General features: G+C 38.5%; 3 protein-coding genes across 4 annotated transcripts; 2 read left to right on the top strand and 1 right to left on the bottom strand.

Annotated features, from left to right (window-relative positions):
• Window positions 1-91: 91 nt before the first annotated feature.
• On the bottom strand, window positions 92-1,249 carry tma7 (translation machinery associated 7 homolog). The gene is made up of 4 exons (XM_082137661.1): window positions 1,142-1,249; window positions 797-852; window positions 422-509; window positions 92-277 (listed from the first exon to the last, which is right to left on the bottom strand). The coding sequence occupies exons 1-4, from the start codon at window positions 1,155-1,157 to the stop codon at window positions 243-245; spliced, it is 195 nt and encodes a 64-aa protein (XP_081993787.1). The 5' UTR covers window positions 1,158-1,249; the 3' UTR covers window positions 92-242.
• A 262-nt stretch (window positions 1,250-1,511) lies between these two features.
• Window positions 1,512-4,601, top strand: ccdc51 (coiled-coil domain containing 51). Of its 2 annotated transcripts, none has more exons than XM_082138630.1 (4): window positions 1,512-1,595; window positions 2,160-2,528; window positions 2,622-2,786; window positions 3,693-4,601. In XM_082138630.1, exons 2-4 carry the CDS (start codon window positions 2,205-2,207, stop codon window positions 4,470-4,472), a joined length of 1,269 nt encoding a protein of 422 aa, XP_081994756.1. In that variant the 5' UTR covers window positions 1,512-1,595; window positions 2,160-2,204; the 3' UTR covers window positions 4,473-4,601. The 2 variants fall into 2 exon arrangements, with proteins under 2 accessions (XP_081994756.1, XP_081994755.1); XM_082138629.1 differs by having other exon boundaries at window positions 1,528-1,682.
• A 426-nt stretch (window positions 4,602-5,027) lies between these two features.
• mcm2 (minichromosome maintenance complex component 2) lies at window positions 5,028-16,380 on the top strand. The gene is made up of 16 exons (XM_082138625.1): window positions 5,028-5,144; window positions 5,881-6,065; window positions 6,894-7,066; window positions 7,600-7,872; window positions 8,436-8,655; window positions 9,314-9,521; window positions 10,545-10,679; window positions 11,216-11,407; window positions 11,490-11,583; window positions 11,781-12,031; window positions 12,916-13,042; window positions 13,244-13,356; window positions 14,024-14,266; window positions 15,471-15,653; window positions 15,742-15,897; window positions 15,995-16,380. Exons 1-16 carry the CDS (start codon window positions 5,139-5,141, stop codon window positions 16,103-16,105), a joined length of 2,670 nt encoding a protein of 889 aa, XP_081994751.1. The 5' UTR covers window positions 5,028-5,138; the 3' UTR covers window positions 16,106-16,380.
• Window positions 16,381-16,627: the final 247 nt, after the last annotated feature.

The raw sequence follows: 16,627 nt of genomic DNA, 5'->3' as shown, positions 1-16,627 counted from the left end.
TTACTTTACATGTGAATTTAAACTTGAAATGTTTGGATATTGTACTGAGCTTTGAATAGGTTTCGAAAATCAAAGACATTAAAATCTGAAATTTAAATTTACAGTCATCACAAACTTTATTCCTTTATAACATTTTCTTTACATGGGAAATATAAAAAAAAAAAATCATTTGACATTGCTATTGTGGACCCAAATCATAAGATGATGGTTTGAACAGCAAGCAAATAAACACTGAAACACATTCATTTCTTCCCGGACTTCTTGATGCCACCCCCAGCTGTGGAACGAAATCAAAGGAGAAACTTTGTTGAGAAAATGAACAACTCAAAAACTTTAAAGAAATATTTTCTACATTACATTATTAAACAAAAAACTTCATTTAAATAGGAAAGAATGATGGGTGGCTTTATGTGTCTCTTACTTAAAGGTCCTTTTCCGGCAGCCTTGGCTTTCAATTGTTCCATTGCTTTCTGATCCTCTTTCTGTTTCTGTTTGAAAGCCACGTCCTCCTGTAGTTTGTAAATAAAACATAGAATGAGTGTGTGCAATTCAACAAGTCAAGAAAATGTACAAACCATCATTTCAAAATTTGACTGGTAGATATTAATTTATGCATTTGGCAGACACTTTTATCCAAAGCGACTTGCATTGCATTTCAATGTACTTTACATTCTTACACATACATTTCTGTAGTCATTACTTTACTCTAAAGGCAGCTGATCTGTCCAGTTCACAAACCATAATCTCAGTGTTTATGTATAAACACTTCAACCACAACCTCAATGTACGAACTTACATCATCCACATCTTTCGACTGCTTTTTAGGAGCCTTGAGGGGTTTCTTTTTACCTCCTGCACAGAGAATAAATCATTTTGATATTAGATACCATAATAACATGATCAAAACTAACAATAAAAGAAAGGACCAATATCAACTTTCTAATCATTAAAATGCAGTGAAATGTTGTAATACAGCTAACGCAGATAGCATCGTGTACAAAAAATATATATTTTAAAAATATAATCGACATGTTTACAATCTAAAAGACCTAGCATGATCGGGAAATAGCGTTTTTATTACCTACGACGTTTTACACAATCAAACTGTCAAGTTTAGGGTCTTTATTTAGATTAATATTACCTTCTCTTCCAGACATGTTGCTCAGATTAGTTAGCTAATGCTTTTTTCCGCGCTGTCAGGACCCCAGCTGTTACCCGGATGTAGTGCGCCCGTCTTGTGCCTGAGAGAGATTCAATTCGGCGAATCGATTCGTTAGGTTGGTTCGTGTAACTGAACTGGTTCAAACCCTGGCTTGATTCGTTTGAGTCGTAGTATTCCCAAAATATCAGATTTCGCGTTGTTTATGATCCCAACCGATCCCAACATGTCAGCCAGCCTCACCGTTGTGTTGCCAAGCGAACGTCTTATAATGTTTATTTTTAAAAGGCTTGATAATGCAATCGAGTGACTTACAAATGCTTTGAGAATCGGTTCAACTGGATCATTAACAAATGAATCTGTTCAAAAGAACCCCAGCTACTGCCTGAAAGAAATGCGCTCATGCTACAAGATGACATTTCAGGAAATTTGACAGGTATTTTATGGACTATACTCTACAGTCTTTTGTAAACATGAGAAAATAGGGGCCCGAGAAGAAACGTGACGAACCGGAGAATCGCTGGTGCGTTTAATCCTGAAATGAATTCAGTTTGAACTGTAGACATTATTTACCGACACTATTCATTCATTAGCTCGGAAAAGTAAATATAATGTATTTAAATAGAACAGCGTCATTGTTACATTAGACATATTTTTGCTGTGTATTTAACTTTTGAATTACCAACATAGAAACTTTATTTTACATGTTGTGTTTATATGTTGTGTAACTGTCCTTAGGACTTTACATAGATAGAAGCTCTTTCAAAAATACAAATTGAAGCCCAAATCAAATTTATCGATAGTATTTTATCATTGTTAACCAGCCTGTATTATGTATTTGCTCCCAATATAGTGTGTTTTTGTTTTATCCATTCTAATAGCCTAGTGCAAATGCAAATTAAGTTCATTTTCGAGCTAGAAAACATCATTATCATTATTTTAGTTACACTGATTGCACCTTGTGGATCATTTCACAAAGCTAATGTATTTATTGTTGCAGGTTCTATATTTGACGTGTGTAATATCCCACATATGAGGCTCTTCGATGAGGTTCAGAGGGAAAACTGTATTTTCGAGCAGCCATGTCTCCACATGTCTCCACCGACACCAGATGCTGCCTGTCCCGGTCCAGTGGAACCTCCACAGAACTTATTGCACACAGCAACAAAGCCCGAAAGATGAGCCGAATAAAATGACGACTGTGAAAGAGCGCACAGTGTCTGCGTTAACGTTTGCTGGAGATCTGGGGAAACAATGGGGCCGAAATGTGGTGAAAAGCACTACAGTGACCGTCAACTACTGGTGGGAGCGCTATGAAGAGTTTGTCGGGCTTAATGAAGTCCGAGATGCTCAGTCCAATGTCACAGAGGTACACGTTTGACAAATGACCCAAAAAATGTGCACTTTTCACTCTTGGATTCATTCATATGTCAATATAATGTGAATTATGTATTGCTATCAGGCTGAAAAGGCCTTCATGATCGCCAGAGGAATCGTCAGAGAAGCTCACACCAGCCTGGAGGCTCTACAGGTCCGGCTGAAGGAAGTGAGGGACCGTTTGGACCGTGTGTCTCGTGAAGAGGCACATTATTTAGAGTTAGCCACACTCGAACACAAGCTACTGCAGGTGAGGAAGACCTAGTAATGCACAGTATTCATTTCTTTAAAAAAAATGTGTTGAAAGAGGTCTCTACTGCTCACCAGGGCTGCATTTATTTGATCAAAAATACAGAAAAAAACAGTAATATTGTGAAATATGAATCCAATTTAAAATTATGGTTTTCTATTTTAATATACTTTAAAATAGAGTTTATTGTTGTGATGCAAAGCTGAATTTTCATTATCATTACTCAGTCTTCAGTGTCACATGATCCTTAAGAAATCATTATAATATGCTGATTTATTATCAATGTTTGACAGTTGTGCTGCTTAATATTTTTTATAACCTCTGATACTTTTTTTAGGATTCTTTGATGAAGAAAAAGACAAACAAAAGAACAGCATTTATTTTAAATAGAATGATTTTGTAACAATATACAGTACTATTCAAAAGTTTGCGGTCAGTAATTAATACTTTTTTATTCAGCAAGGATGTGTTAAATTGAAAGAAAAGTGATATTTAAAGATTTACATTGTTAGAAAAGATTTCTATTTTGAATAAATGCTGTTCTTTTAAACTTTCTATTCATCAAAAAAAATCCTGAAAAAAGTATCACAGGTTCCAAAAAAATAGCATCAAATCCTCATCTTAGAAGGATCATGTGACACTGAAGACTGGAGTAATGATGCTGAAAATTCAGCTTTAATCACAGAAAAAAAATTCCATTTAAAAGTTTATTAAAATAGAAAACCATTATTTTAAATTGGAATAATATTTACAATATATATATATATTTTCTGTATTTTTAATCAAATAAATGTAGGCTTGATTAGCAGAAAAGATTTCTTTCAAAAACATAAAAAATAGTAATTTTTGACCGGTACTACATAGATAGATTGCACCTCTCACCTTCCCTTTAAATAACGTTTACAGGAAGAACGGCGCTTCAGAACGGCGTATGAGAACGCAGAAGGAGGCGAGCGAGAGAAGTTTGCGCTCTTCTCGGCTGCGGTGCGAGCAAGTCACGAGAAAGAAAGGACCAGGGCCGAACGTACCAAAAACTGGTCCGTGATTGGTTCAGTGTTGGGCGCCGTCATCGGGGTGATGGGCTCCACTTATATAAACCGGGTACGTTTGCAGGAACTCAAGAGCTTGTTGCTGGAGGCCCAGAAAGGACCGGTGAGTCTTCAGGAAGCGATTAAGGTCCAGGCCAGCATGCATAAAATGCAACAAGACGAACTCAGCAACCTCATCGACTCCCTCAGGGTGAATGTGAAAGGAGGCGTAGAAGATACGAAAACAGTCAAGCAAACATTCGTCCCGCCAGCGACTGCCATCGTCCCAACCTCCACGTCTAGTGCCTCAGAAGAAGCCATTCAAGAGATTCTCCAACACAGCAAAAGAGCCCAAGGGCTCATGGAGAGCCTGAAACCACAGCTGGAGCAGCTGGAGGAGGGCGTCGGGAAGGTCGGGACGGAGATACAAGCGGTGAAGACGACCCTGCAGTCTCGGCCCCTGGAGAGGCCGGTCATTCAAACACGAGACTCTCCACTTCTTGTTTGTGACACAGAGATGGTCGTTCAAGGCCTCGGTCAAACTGAGAAAAGACTAGAGGCGCACATCAACAAAACGAGTCTATATAATACAGTCCTGACCTGTGCGGCGTTTGCTGTGACTGTGCCAGTTCTGTACATTATGTTGAGAGGTACTTGAAAAGTGTGCAGGCAATGTGCAGGCACTTTAGGGGCCAATACACTATGATAATACACTTGAGAATAATGTAATTAAAGAGTACAATTATTGCTCTCGGTTGTGAAAGATTAAATATTGTCATACTAAGAATCAATGTTTTATGTTCATTCTTTGTTATCTTTCTTCATGCTAGAATACTAAATATGAAATATTTATCACAAGTCCTATCTGCAAAGAAACACCATTCACATTTTCTTTTTTAAACTGTAAAAATCTTGATCATTTTATTAGAAACTTGTAAAATATGGACTAAAATGTTTAAACTGTGGACTTAAAAACCATATTAGGAGTCACAGAGGCTCTTGTGTGTCTCATCACTGTTGATCCAATTGCTTATTTTGAAGCAAAATGTGATCGTTCACTGTCACAATGTGCTTTGTCTGGTTTTATTTTTCTAAGACTCCTAACATGTCCGTCCCTTTTCACGCGTCCAACCAATGAGCGTTCAGATCAGAGTGACGCAGTTGCCAACGGACCAATCACAGTGCTCTGACTCTCTTCCTCAATTCATATTCATAGCGTTTCTCGCGCGCTTAGTGGTCACGTGGGTAATTTCGCGCGAAAAGTTAGTCTTCCCGGGAAAAACTAGTGTTCAGTCGAGCTGCTGTTTAAGACGGACGTGAGAACATGGCGGTGAGTGTGTTTTGTATATAATCTATTTATATGTAAACAAATCATTTAAGCAATTGTTCAAATGTGTTTTAAAGTATTTGACGTTTGTACACGTGTCCGCGATTATGTGTGAAATATACATGGCACATACAAGTGTTTAGTCGGTCGACAATGCAATGTAATCATCTAGATTTTACAATAAAGTAAATATAATGTACAAACTACAACAAATGTGCGTTTACGTTTGCACAAAAGTCATTTTAATTCGAGTTTTGTGTGTGTTTTTTTTGTTAAATGTGTAACTGTCAAATCATTTAACTTAGGCCTATTAAAAAAACTAAAATTATACAAATACAAAAAACATTTCTTGTTTTTAACTGTAAAGTTCCTGAACTGACACGTCAAATATTTAGTTGAATATATTAAGCTATCGTATTGTAAAGGGTTAAACCAGTCTAAAAAAGGGTCCCACGTGGGTTATACTAGATTCTTTGTGTAACTGTTGTGGTTTCAAGTGAGTGACTGTTCTTGTGTAGTATGATAGCAGAGCATCCGTTTTTTTAAGTGTTGTCCGATTGACAGGTCTGTTTTTCTGCAGTAATGATGTTGAGTTAGTTTCAGTATTAATTCCTCAGCCTGATCTACTTGCACATGTGTGCATTTTCAGTCACTTTAAGTCAGTCGGTCCTTTGACATCCAATTCTAGTGGAAAGATTTTTGTTTTCTATAACAGTGACATTTTTTTGCTTCAAAACAGGATTCCTCAGAGTCGTTCCAGATGGCCACCAGCCCCACTCGTGGCTCCCGGCGGGGTGACCTGACCTCCAGCCCTGGCAGAGACCTGCCTCCGTTTGAGGACGAGTCCGAGGGGATTCTGGGAGAAAACATTCCCAATGAGGACGACGGAGATGGAGAGGAGCTGATCGGAGATGGGATGGAGAGGTGAGAGATGATGTGGCTGTCTTTGTGATGGTTTGCAGATAGAGTGATTGTTAGGGAGGAACCTTGTGAAACCTTTCAAAAACATGTCCAGGTCATGTTTCACCTCAAAATAATAATAAATATTGTGCTTAAAATAATTGCATATGCCGATATGAAAGTCTAAACAGTTCAATTACTATTTTATCAATAGTTATGTTTCTATTAACATATATGCATGTTTTCTTTTTAGTGTATCGCCACGTAGATAGCCTTGCTGCTTACATGGCATTAGAAAATAGTCAATATTTTTATGCAAATTTGGGGATATTGCATAAAAAACATTAAAAGAACATCAAAAAAGAAGACTTGTGCATAACCTACAATAAAGTAAATCTCATTGCACACAGTTTTAGTAATTCTGAAATGCCTGAGCCAGTGTCTGTCATTAAAATTAATTGGTATAATTATCTCCCAGAACTGTCTCGCGCAATTCCATTCTCAAACATTTGGCGTCAGAACACAAGATAGCACAACAGCATTTGTTATTGCGTTTTGCCTGCAAGCTCTGAGCTGCAAGTCATTTATTATACAGGAGCAGAAAATAAAAAGAGCCATAGTGGCTTCACTGGTTTCAGCAAACCATTTTTATTATTGATACTTTGTGCCAGTTCACTAGTAAATTATGATTTTATTCTCTTGAACAAACACGAATATTGGAATTGGCACGAATATTTAATGTGATACAAATTTTTTTGTTAAAATCGCAACTTTGCATTAAAACAAGTTCATTTTGAATGAAAGCATCTGCTAAATTAATGTAAATGTAGCTAACGAGGGTATTTTTCACAGAGACTATCGCGCCATCCCAGAACTGGACCGGTATGAAGTGGAAGGTCTGGATGAAGATGAAGATCTCAGTGAACTCTCACCCGGAGCTCGGGCGGAAGCAGAAGCGGCCATGAGACGGCGGGACAGAGAACAGGGCCTTGGCATGGGCCGCATCGGCCGCGGACTCCTCTACGGTGGGCGGTTTAGTCATTGCTAAATAACACTTAACTTTAGTGCAAACCACTGAAGATTAGTTAATGTGGGGCTGCACATTTAACTGAAATAAAACCAAAATCGGCATATGGCTTAGTGCGATTTATCAAATCATGAGGGAAGCGCGGTGATGTGTTCATTTACACGAGAGCGGCTCATGATCCGCAGGTGTTTCTCAGAGCGGCTCGATTCACAGTAAACGCTGTGCAACATGAACTCCATCTCTGTGTTTAAGTCTCTTTCTTGTGCGTTTGAAAACACAACATGCACAAACCATCTTCTCAATCTTTTGATAAGGGCTTCCTGTGGTTTTAAGTAAAAATAAGAGTTTGTTTGAAAGTGAAGACAGAATACTAAATTAGTATTGGAAGTTGTAATTAAAGTTAAAATTAAAGTTATATTATGTTTCTTAATTACCCATCTTTTATTTTACAGTGAAATTACAGTCATTTTTCAATGTAGTTTTATTTATATATACACAACTCAACTCTTTTGATGTTTCTGTGATGTACAGACAGTGAAGACGAGGACGACAAGCGGCCCACGAAGAGGCAGCGTGTTCTTGCGGAGAGGGCAGCCGATGGCGTCGCGCTGGACGGCGAGGATGAAGAGATGATCGAGAGCATTGAGAACCTGGAGGACATGAAGGGCCACACGGTCCGGGAGTGGGTCTCAATGGCCGCCCCGCGGCTGGAGATCTACCACCGCTTCAAGAACTTCCTGCGCACGCATGTGGACGAGCACGGACACAACGTCTTCAAAGAGCGCATCAGCGACATGTGCAAAGGTGGGTGGAGGACGGGCATCTGGGAAAACCATAGACAACTAAATTTGGACGTAGTGTCCGTGACGTCACCTGTAGGTTTCTGAAGAGCGTTTTTGAAGCCCAAAGTGGGCGGAGCCAGCTGTCAGCATCTTTGTATCGCATCACTCCTTGATAAAAGAAAATGGGAAAAGTGGCGGATTAGCTGAGGTGACGTGACGCTAACAGACAGCAGACAAATGGCTAGTAGTGGCATCAGCGGCAATCCACCTGTCACTCAAGTGGCCACGCCCTTAATTATGCATAACTTTAAGGCTTAATATAATTTAAACGGATGAGTTATAAAAAAAATCACCCCCTCACAGTTTTCATGAAGGGCAAATATAGACCAAAACCACTGTTTGTACCTGGCTGTTAACATATTTTTTTCTGCTGTGCAGTTGGGCATTATGGGATTGACTCTCTTTGCAGCCTGTCTCTAGAGGCCAGTCGATGAATTGCAGTTTAAGTCACTTACGTGTTGCCGCTTGGGGAAAACCCTATTCTATAATCCAGACGTTTCACATGACATTTTGCAATCTCTTCAGAAAATAAGGAGAGTTTGCTGGTGAACTATGAAGAGCTGGCGTCCAGGGAGCACGTGTTGGCGTACTTTCTGCCGGAGGCTCCCGCGGAGATGCTGAAGATCTTCGACGAAGCCGCGAAAGAGGTGGTGCTGGCCATGTACCCCAAATACGACCGGATCGCACACGAAATCCACGTCCGCATCGGCAACCTGCCGCTGGTGGAAGAACTGCGATCGCTCAGGTACGAGCAAATCCACAGTACTCTTGGTTCTTCAAGAAATAATATTTTATATATATAGTTTACTAGCGGTGTAACGATACCCTCATGTCACGATTCGATACATATCACGATACTGAACTCACGATACGATATTATCGCGATACTCCAAGACACTTGATAAAAGGTTAACAAAAAAATGGACTGTTGATTAAAATGCTAAATTCGGTATTACATTGTGTGTGTAAATGAATAGGCTTGGATTTGATGCTGGAAACCCAATGAACAGGAACATAAAGACACCAGAATAACAATAATCATGATTCTGAAACTGAAAATACATATTTATTTTGGACGAATATGCTTGCACTCTTTCACTGACTAGATATATTTAAAATAATGTACGCCACTTTTAACTGGTAGCATCAGACATTTGGCATCATCAGGATGAACAAATATTCCCCCATTGCATTATTATACATTATATTCAACATTATATGCAGTAGTTTATTGTAGTACTGACACTAAATCTCTGAAAACTTGAATTTTTTTCTCACAGTATTTTTCATTTTGTGTGAACTATCCACAATACATGTCAGAATCCATGATACATACTGCTGCATTTTTGTATTGTGACGCAACATATTGTTTCACCCCTAATAATTTCTATATTTGTTTCCAGGCAGCTTCATCTGAACCAGCTGATCCGCACCAGTGGGGTCGTGACCTGCTGCACTGGAGTCCTGCCGCAGCTCGGGATGGTGAAGTACAACTGTAACAAGTGTAACTTCATCTTGGGTCCGTTCTTCCAGTCCCAGAACCAGGAGGTGAAGCCGGGCTCCTGTCCCGAGTGTCAGTCGCTCGGACCGTTCGATATCAACATGGAGCAGGTGTGTGAGGACGATCATGCTGTGACACATTTCCCGTAGAGATGAAGAGATTGATGTTATGAAACGAAATTATCTAGGTCATTTTCACCTCCAAATCAAAAGAAAAACTGTTCATGCAAAAGGAAAATTAAGTTTTTTCTTAAAGAGCATTAATATGTTTTGTTTTTGTTTTTTTGCTTTATTTTTATGGCACTTAAGCACATTTTCACAGTTAAAATGATTACAGTTATGTCTGCCTTATAAATTAAAATTCATGCCACAATATACTATAAGATCAGTATAAATTCAGTACAATTACCACTGTAATGTGGCAACACTTTAGTTTAGGATCCACTTTTACCTGTGACTTTTGCCTCAAACTCATCATTTCTGCTTACTAATAGTTAGTAAGGTAGTTGTTAACTTCAGGTATTGGGTGATTAAGGGATGTAGAATATGGTGATGCGGAAATAAGGCATTAATATGTGCTTTATAAGTACTAATAAACAGCCAATATCCTAATAATATGCATGCTAATAAGCTACTAGTTAATAGTGAGAATTGGACCCTAAACTAAAGTCTTATCAAACATTATATATAAACCTGTATATAAATTGTTTTAAATGTGTATATTACTAATACAATAAATCATATATTATTACTATCTAAGTATATCTATTTATATTTCGATTTATATATAAAGAAAATAGTGCATATAGCATTTGTGTCTTTAGTTATTTGGTGACATATGTTCATGAGGTTCATCCATATTTATTTCACCTGATCCAAATTTAGAAGTAGGTTATTAATCAACTATAATTTATGTATAATATTTTGTGTTCTAAATTATGTAAAATATAAATAACAAGTTAATATATATTAGAAATGAAGTTATCTTTGCCTGAGATCCTTGCTTCTGTCTTTATGTAAATGTGTTGATAAGAGACAAACCCTAATCTCAGTTTTGCCAGCTGTTGCCATGGCAGCAGGATGCAGCTGTTTCTCTATTCTTCTGATGTTAACTAGCGTTCTTGCCTTTATCAGACCGTGTATCAGAACTACCAGCGAATCACCATTCAGGAGAGCCCTGGGAAAGTGGCGGCGGGTCGCCTGCCTCGCTCCAAAGACGCCATCCTGCTGGCCGACCTGGTGGACCACTGCAAACCTGGAGACGAGATCGTGAGTCGACAGACCATAATTACTGCGATAGTTCTCAAATCATCTTTAATAAAACCAGCCGAACTCCAACAATCCCTCACCGCAACAGGACATGACAGATTAGTGGCATAAGATGAAGTTCTTTATTAAGTTTGGACTTTAAAACCTTTTTGACCATTAAACATCTTCATATAAATTACATAAAATCACGATATTGAACTATATTGACATAACTATGTAATAAAACGTGTACACAAATATTTAAATTTCGACCTGTATATTTAAAACTAAGTTTTTGAAATTTGCTTTTTGTTTATATTACTATAACTATATCAAATAATTTTAAAGTAAAATATGCCCTTCTAAATGTATATATTTTTCACAACTTAACAAATAATATTTGAATATATATTTAATAGTAATAGTGCTAGATTTAAATAAAACATGAGGATATTCCCCCCTACCATATGTAAAGCGCTTTGAGTACCCAGAAAAGCGCTATATAAATGTAACGAATAATTATTATAAATATACCCTCCAAACATCTATTTTGGCAGGAGCTCACAGGAATCTACCACAACAACTACGACGGCTCCCTCAACATGGCTAACGGCTTCCCCGTCTTCGCCACCGTAATCCTGGCCAATCACATTGCTCGTAAGGATCAGGGCGTGGCCGTGGCGGAGCTCACCGATGAAGACATCAAAGCCATCATGGCTCTGTCCAAAGACGAGCGCATCGGAGAACGGGTGCGTGATGCTCACACATTTCCAGACATTTTAATACGCATCTGAAAGCTTCTCCAGACTAAGCTTAATTTTCTTCGTACAGATTTTCGCAAGTATTGGTCCTTCCATCTATGGGCACGAGGACATTAAACGCGGCCTGGCACTTGCTCTGTTCGGCGGCGAAGCCAAAAATCCAGGTATCTTCATCTTTCATATAAATATATAAATATTTTATGAATAAATAACAAAAAATTTCTTAAATGTATACATGCATGTTTGGGAATTTATATATACAAAATAATTATACACAGTACACACATATACATCTCTGGTACTATATTTTCTAGCAGATAAAAACTGGCTTGGTACAAGTAAGTCATTTGTGTCTCAACAGGCGGGAAGCACAAGGTGCGTGGCGATATCAACGTCCTCCTGTGTGGAGATCCAGGAACAGCCAAGTCCCAGTTCCTGAAGTACGTAGAGAAGATTGCGAGCCGAGCGGTGTTCACTACAGGACAGGGCGCCTCCGCCGTGGGTCTGACGGCTTACGTTCAGCGCCATCCCGTGACTCGAGAGTGGACGCTGGAGGCGGGAGCTCTGGTGTTGGCGGACCGAGGAGTGTGTCTCATCGACGAGTTTGATAAGGTGCGATAATGTTTGATAAACGATAACATTTTTATTTATTTATTTTTATTCATGTTATTCATCGGAATGGTACAAAACTTGGTAAATGTTTTGGCACTTGGTATGTGAACACAACAAAAAATAAATCATGGACATGATTCGAACAGGTTAAATGGTCCTGTAAAAAATACACTTGCATTGTTCGTGGTCAAAAATGAGCGCAAATGAATGGGAAACAAATTTCACCTAGTGGAAACTTTTGGTACTGCAGCCAGACAAAATCTTACTGAAAGCTCTTTTTTTTTTTTTAGATATCAAGCTCAAATTTTGAACACAACTTTAGATTTATGGCTTTGATTTTCTCATAGTTTTAGAGTAAAACATGTTTTTGAAATTTAATATTAATATTTAATTTAATATAATTTTCTTTTATAAAAATTAAAAATAGTATTTTCCCACATTTTTCATAACAATAAACGTAAAATTCTGTAACTTAAGTTCACTTTTTAAAACTTTTTTTCGCTTCAGCAATAATCTTCCAAGTGTCGTCTTTGAAAAGAGATCAAACTGAAGTGTGTGCTCTAAAGCATTCAAGATTTACGAGCTGCAAGTTGGACATTAAATTATCAGCTCTATGCTCAAAAAGTGAATAAATGGATTATAAATACAGCGTAAATATAATTTAGTGCCATAAAATCCACTACAAATACAAAATATTAAATAAAAATCATTATCGAACTAAAACGGTACATTATTTTCATTTATATAAAAAAAAAAATTCAGTCACTTGACACCGACACATGAAGAGCACCAGAGGTTTTTGATGCACTGTTCCACCAATTTTTGAGTCAATATTAAATGTTTTTTGGTGAATACCCCAGTGAACGTGTAAGTGTGTTCTCCAGATGAACGATCAGGACAGGACCAGCATCCATGAGGCCATGGAGCAGCAGAGCATCTCTATTTCTAAAGCTGGGATCGTCACATCGCTACAGGCTCGCTGCACCATCATCGCAGCCTCCAATCCTATCGGTGCGTTCTGGGACTGGTGACGGAACTGTTTAATGAAAGTCTAAATGAGGGTCATAACTTCAATTTTGCCATCGGCACTTTGAGATGCATGTTAATCTATAGCGCCAGTCAGGTTTTAAATTACTTCCTGCTGGGCTAAACGTAGCAGCTGCGTTTCTGACAGCATTCATTTTTCTTATGAAAGTTTTTTTCTTTTTAAAGGTGGGCGCTACGACCCGTCTCTCACGTTCTCTGATAACGTGGACCTGACGGAGCCCATCATCTCTCGATTTGACATTCTGTGCGTCGTAAGAGACACCGTCGACCCAGTGCAGGTGAGTCAATATCCAATATAGGGGTGGTGGCGCAATGGATAAGACACATGCCTTTGGCGTGAGAGACCCGGGTTCGAATCCACTGTGAGACACCAATGTGTCCCTGAGCAAGACACTTAACCCCTAGTTGCTCCAGAGGCGTGCGACCTCTGACATATATAGCAATTGTAAGTCGCTTTGTATAAAAGCGTCAGCTAAATGAATAAATGTAAATGTAAATGTAAATCCTGTTAATACGCATGCTAATAAGCAAATAGTTAATACTAAGAACTGGACCCTAAACTAAAGTCTTATAAAAATTATATACCTGTTTATAAATTATTTTAAATGTGTATATTACTAATTCAAATTATATTTTATTACTATCTATGTGCGTGTATATACACTTAAAGTGTATGTGTATATATATATATATATATATATATAACACTTAAAGAAAATAGTGCATATAGCATTGTGTCTTTAGTTATTTGGTGACATAACATGTTCTTGACCGTTTTTATGATCTTCATCCATATTTGTTATTTTACCTGTTCCAAATTTAGAGGTTGTCTATTAATAAACTTTTTATTTTATGTATAATTTTAGTCCATTGACATTCAAACTGCTGACAAACACTCCAAACTTTGCCGATTGCATTACCCATAATGCAATTCTCTGCGTTTAGGATGAGATGCTGGCTCGCTTTGTGGTGGGCAGCCACATCAAACATCACCCAAGCAACAAAGAAGGGGGCGTGGCCAGTTTAGAGGAAGTGCTGCTCCCGAACACCTCCGATGCCCCCCCCATCCCGCAGGATCTGCTCAGGAAGTACATCTTGTACGCCAAAGAGCGCGTGCGACCCAAACTCAATCAGATGGACCAGGACAAGGTGGCCCGAATCTACAGCGACCTTCGAAGAGAGTCTATGGTGAGTCGCTTTTGAGGTTTTACTAGGATTGCTCGATTGATCAAAATAAAACCGCAATTGCCATATAGCGTAGTGCGACTGTCACATCGCAAAGGCTGTGAATTACATAAATATATGCGCTGCATGTTTCAGAGTGAATCGCGGTACGGTGTTCTTAAACGCGAACAGCTTATGCGTTATTTTTAGTTTATAGTGAAATAATAAGATGGTGATATTTCTTTAGTTTGAGTCATTTTTAAATTTGTATTTAGTTTATATTAATATATAATCACAAAATGTTGGCTAAATTGTGCCGCCCGTAAAGCAAAAGCACAGCAAACGTGAATTATTTGATTTAAAGGACAATTCCGGTGAAAAATGAACCTAGGGGTAATTAACACATGGTTACCCAGTCGATCGTTCCCTGGGATGCGTTTTCATGAAAATCGAATGTAAAGAGTTTTATCTCTAAAAACAGATTTAGCTTTTCCTATCGACCAGCTCACTTAGCGCGGCGTTCGTGAGTCGATTAGTCGAGACTGTTTTCCAAGATGACGAATGTACTGTCTTTATAAAGTATCTTCTTATTAAACTGTCTGTACACTTACAAAGTTCTCAGTGCTTCGGTTTGCATGTAGGGACCCTCATTATGCTACCGTGTTAGTGTGAGGCTATTTTGAGCCTTGTTAATGGTATTAACTAGCGATTTACTTTTACTTACTCTGTGCCCCATATACTAGTGTTATGAGATAATCTGTTTTTAGAGATAAAACTCTTAACATTCGATTTTCATGAAAACGCATCCCAGGGAACGATCGACTGGGTAACCATGTGTTAATTACCCCAGGTTCATTTTTCACCGGAATTGTCCTTTAAATTGCAATAGCAAATAATTTTTTTTGTTAGAAAAATTGCATCATTTTGAAATACCTCCGTTGTCACAGTCCACACTTCACAGCGAAAACTGCATTGTCTAATTGATCGACTTTGTGTCTCCAAAAAGCTCAAAAGCTTTTTTTTTTTTTTTTTTTTCGCAATATTGTTTTGGGGAAAAAATGTTAATTCTTTTTTTTTTTTTCTACAACTTGTGCGGCCATTCTTTTTAACACTTTTTAACATTTGGGAAAAATGTTTGCCAAAATCTGCACAGAAATTGTGTCCGTCTGGGCTTGTTACCACTGAAATGTTTGTTCTTCTCAGTGTAATAACACATGTTATTTGGCAGGCCACAGGAAGTATCCCGATCACCGTGCGCCACATCGAGTCCATGATCCGCATGGCCGAGGCTCACGCTCGCATGCACCTGCGGGACTACGTGCAGGAGGACGACGTGAACATGGCCATCAGAGTCATGCTGGAGAGCTTCATCGACACACAGAAGTTCAGCGTGATGAGGAGCATGCGGAAGGTGAGCTGATTGCACTGATCCGGGATCAGTTCTCCAAGTCTTGTGATTCTGTCTGGTTAAGTTGGTAACCGAAGTCGCATTTCCACAGACATTCGCACGGTATCTGGCCTTCAGGCGAGACAACAACGAGCTGTTGCTCTTCATCTTGAAGCAGCTGGTTTCTGAACAGGTCTCGTATCAGCGCAACCGTTACGGAGCCCAGCAGGACAACATCGAGATTGCAGAGAAGGATCTGGTGGACAAGGTAACGTATAGATGCGTTTAAATAAATAAAAAGTCAGGCATGTTACACGTGTCATTTGTGAATTTGAGTTTTAACTCAAGTCTTTTTTTGTCTCCAGGCCCGACAGATTAACATCCACAACCTGTCTGCGTTTTACGACAGCGACTTGTTCCGCTCGAACAAATTCTCCCACGACAGCAAGAAAAAGCTCATCGTTCAGCAGTTCTAGGCAGTCGTCCTGGATTTGTTTGCAAGGAGTGGCATAGAATCATCCGGACTTGTATATAATTCCATCCTGTGGTTATTGGACCAGTCGTTACATGGATTGAATATTGTTTTTGGTCCATTCGTGGACTTGTTACCGTAGTCATTACGGTTGTAGTGATCTGCTCAGCTCATGTGGTCTTGTTTGGCTGCATGCGACATCTTGAATTTTTCCCTGTTGTCAAATTATTTGAATGTTGTAAAAATGGAAAAATAACTTTTGTACTTTTATTGAACAATAAAATAGTTGTGTATGTAATTGAGCGTTTGTTTAAATGATTATGCTTGTGAAATCTCTGCATCTTCTCAGGAAATGTAAAATTAGTAGTTTACTAAACTACAATGGGTCTTGTTTGAATGGAAGCTTATTTCCGCCACGGAAAAAAAAGGTAATCGTGACCTCACATTTCTGACTTTTCTCGCAGATTTGAGTTTATATCTTGCAATTTCAGACTTTGACTCGTAATGGTAAATTTTATTTTTAATG

This window comes from Leuciscus leuciscus, assembly GCF_965113295.1.
Source record: "Leuciscus leuciscus genome assembly, chromosome: 15".
Taxonomy (NCBI): Eukaryota; Metazoa; Chordata; class Actinopteri; order Cypriniformes; family Leuciscidae; genus Leuciscus; species Leuciscus leuciscus.
This window is presented reverse-complemented; position numbering and strand designations above follow the sequence as displayed.

Excerpts from the sequence above, each read along its gene's own strand:
- tma7 (XM_082137661.1), bottom strand. Across the intron at positions 510-796 it reads AGTCGAAAGATGTGGATGAT|GAGGACGTGGCTTTCAAACA; the intron begins GTAAGTTCGTAC and ends TACAAACTACAG. Across the intron at positions 278-421 it reads TGCCGGAAAAGGACCTTTAA|CTGGGGGTGGCATCAAGAAG; the intron begins GTAAGAGACACA and ends TTCGTTCCACAG.
- ccdc51 (XM_082138630.1), top strand. The coding sequence starts at position 2,205 with ATGAGGTTCAGAGGGAAAACTGTATTTTCGAGCAGCCATGTCTCCACA. Across the intron at positions 2,529-2,621 it reads CTCAGTCCAATGTCACAGAG|GCTGAAAAGGCCTTCATGAT; the intron begins GTACACGTTTGA and ends TATTGCTATCAG. Across the intron at positions 2,787-3,692 it reads TCGAACACAAGCTACTGCAG|GAAGAACGGCGCTTCAGAAC; the intron begins GTGAGGAAGACC and ends TAACGTTTACAG.
- mcm2 (XM_082138625.1), top strand. Across the intron at positions 7,873-8,435 it reads CATCAGCGACATGTGCAAAG|AAAATAAGGAGAGTTTGCTG; the intron begins GTGGGTGGAGGA and ends CAATCTCTTCAG. Across the intron at positions 9,522-10,544 it reads TCGATATCAACATGGAGCAG|ACCGTGTATCAGAACTACCA; the intron begins GTGTGTGAGGAC and ends TGCCTTTATCAG.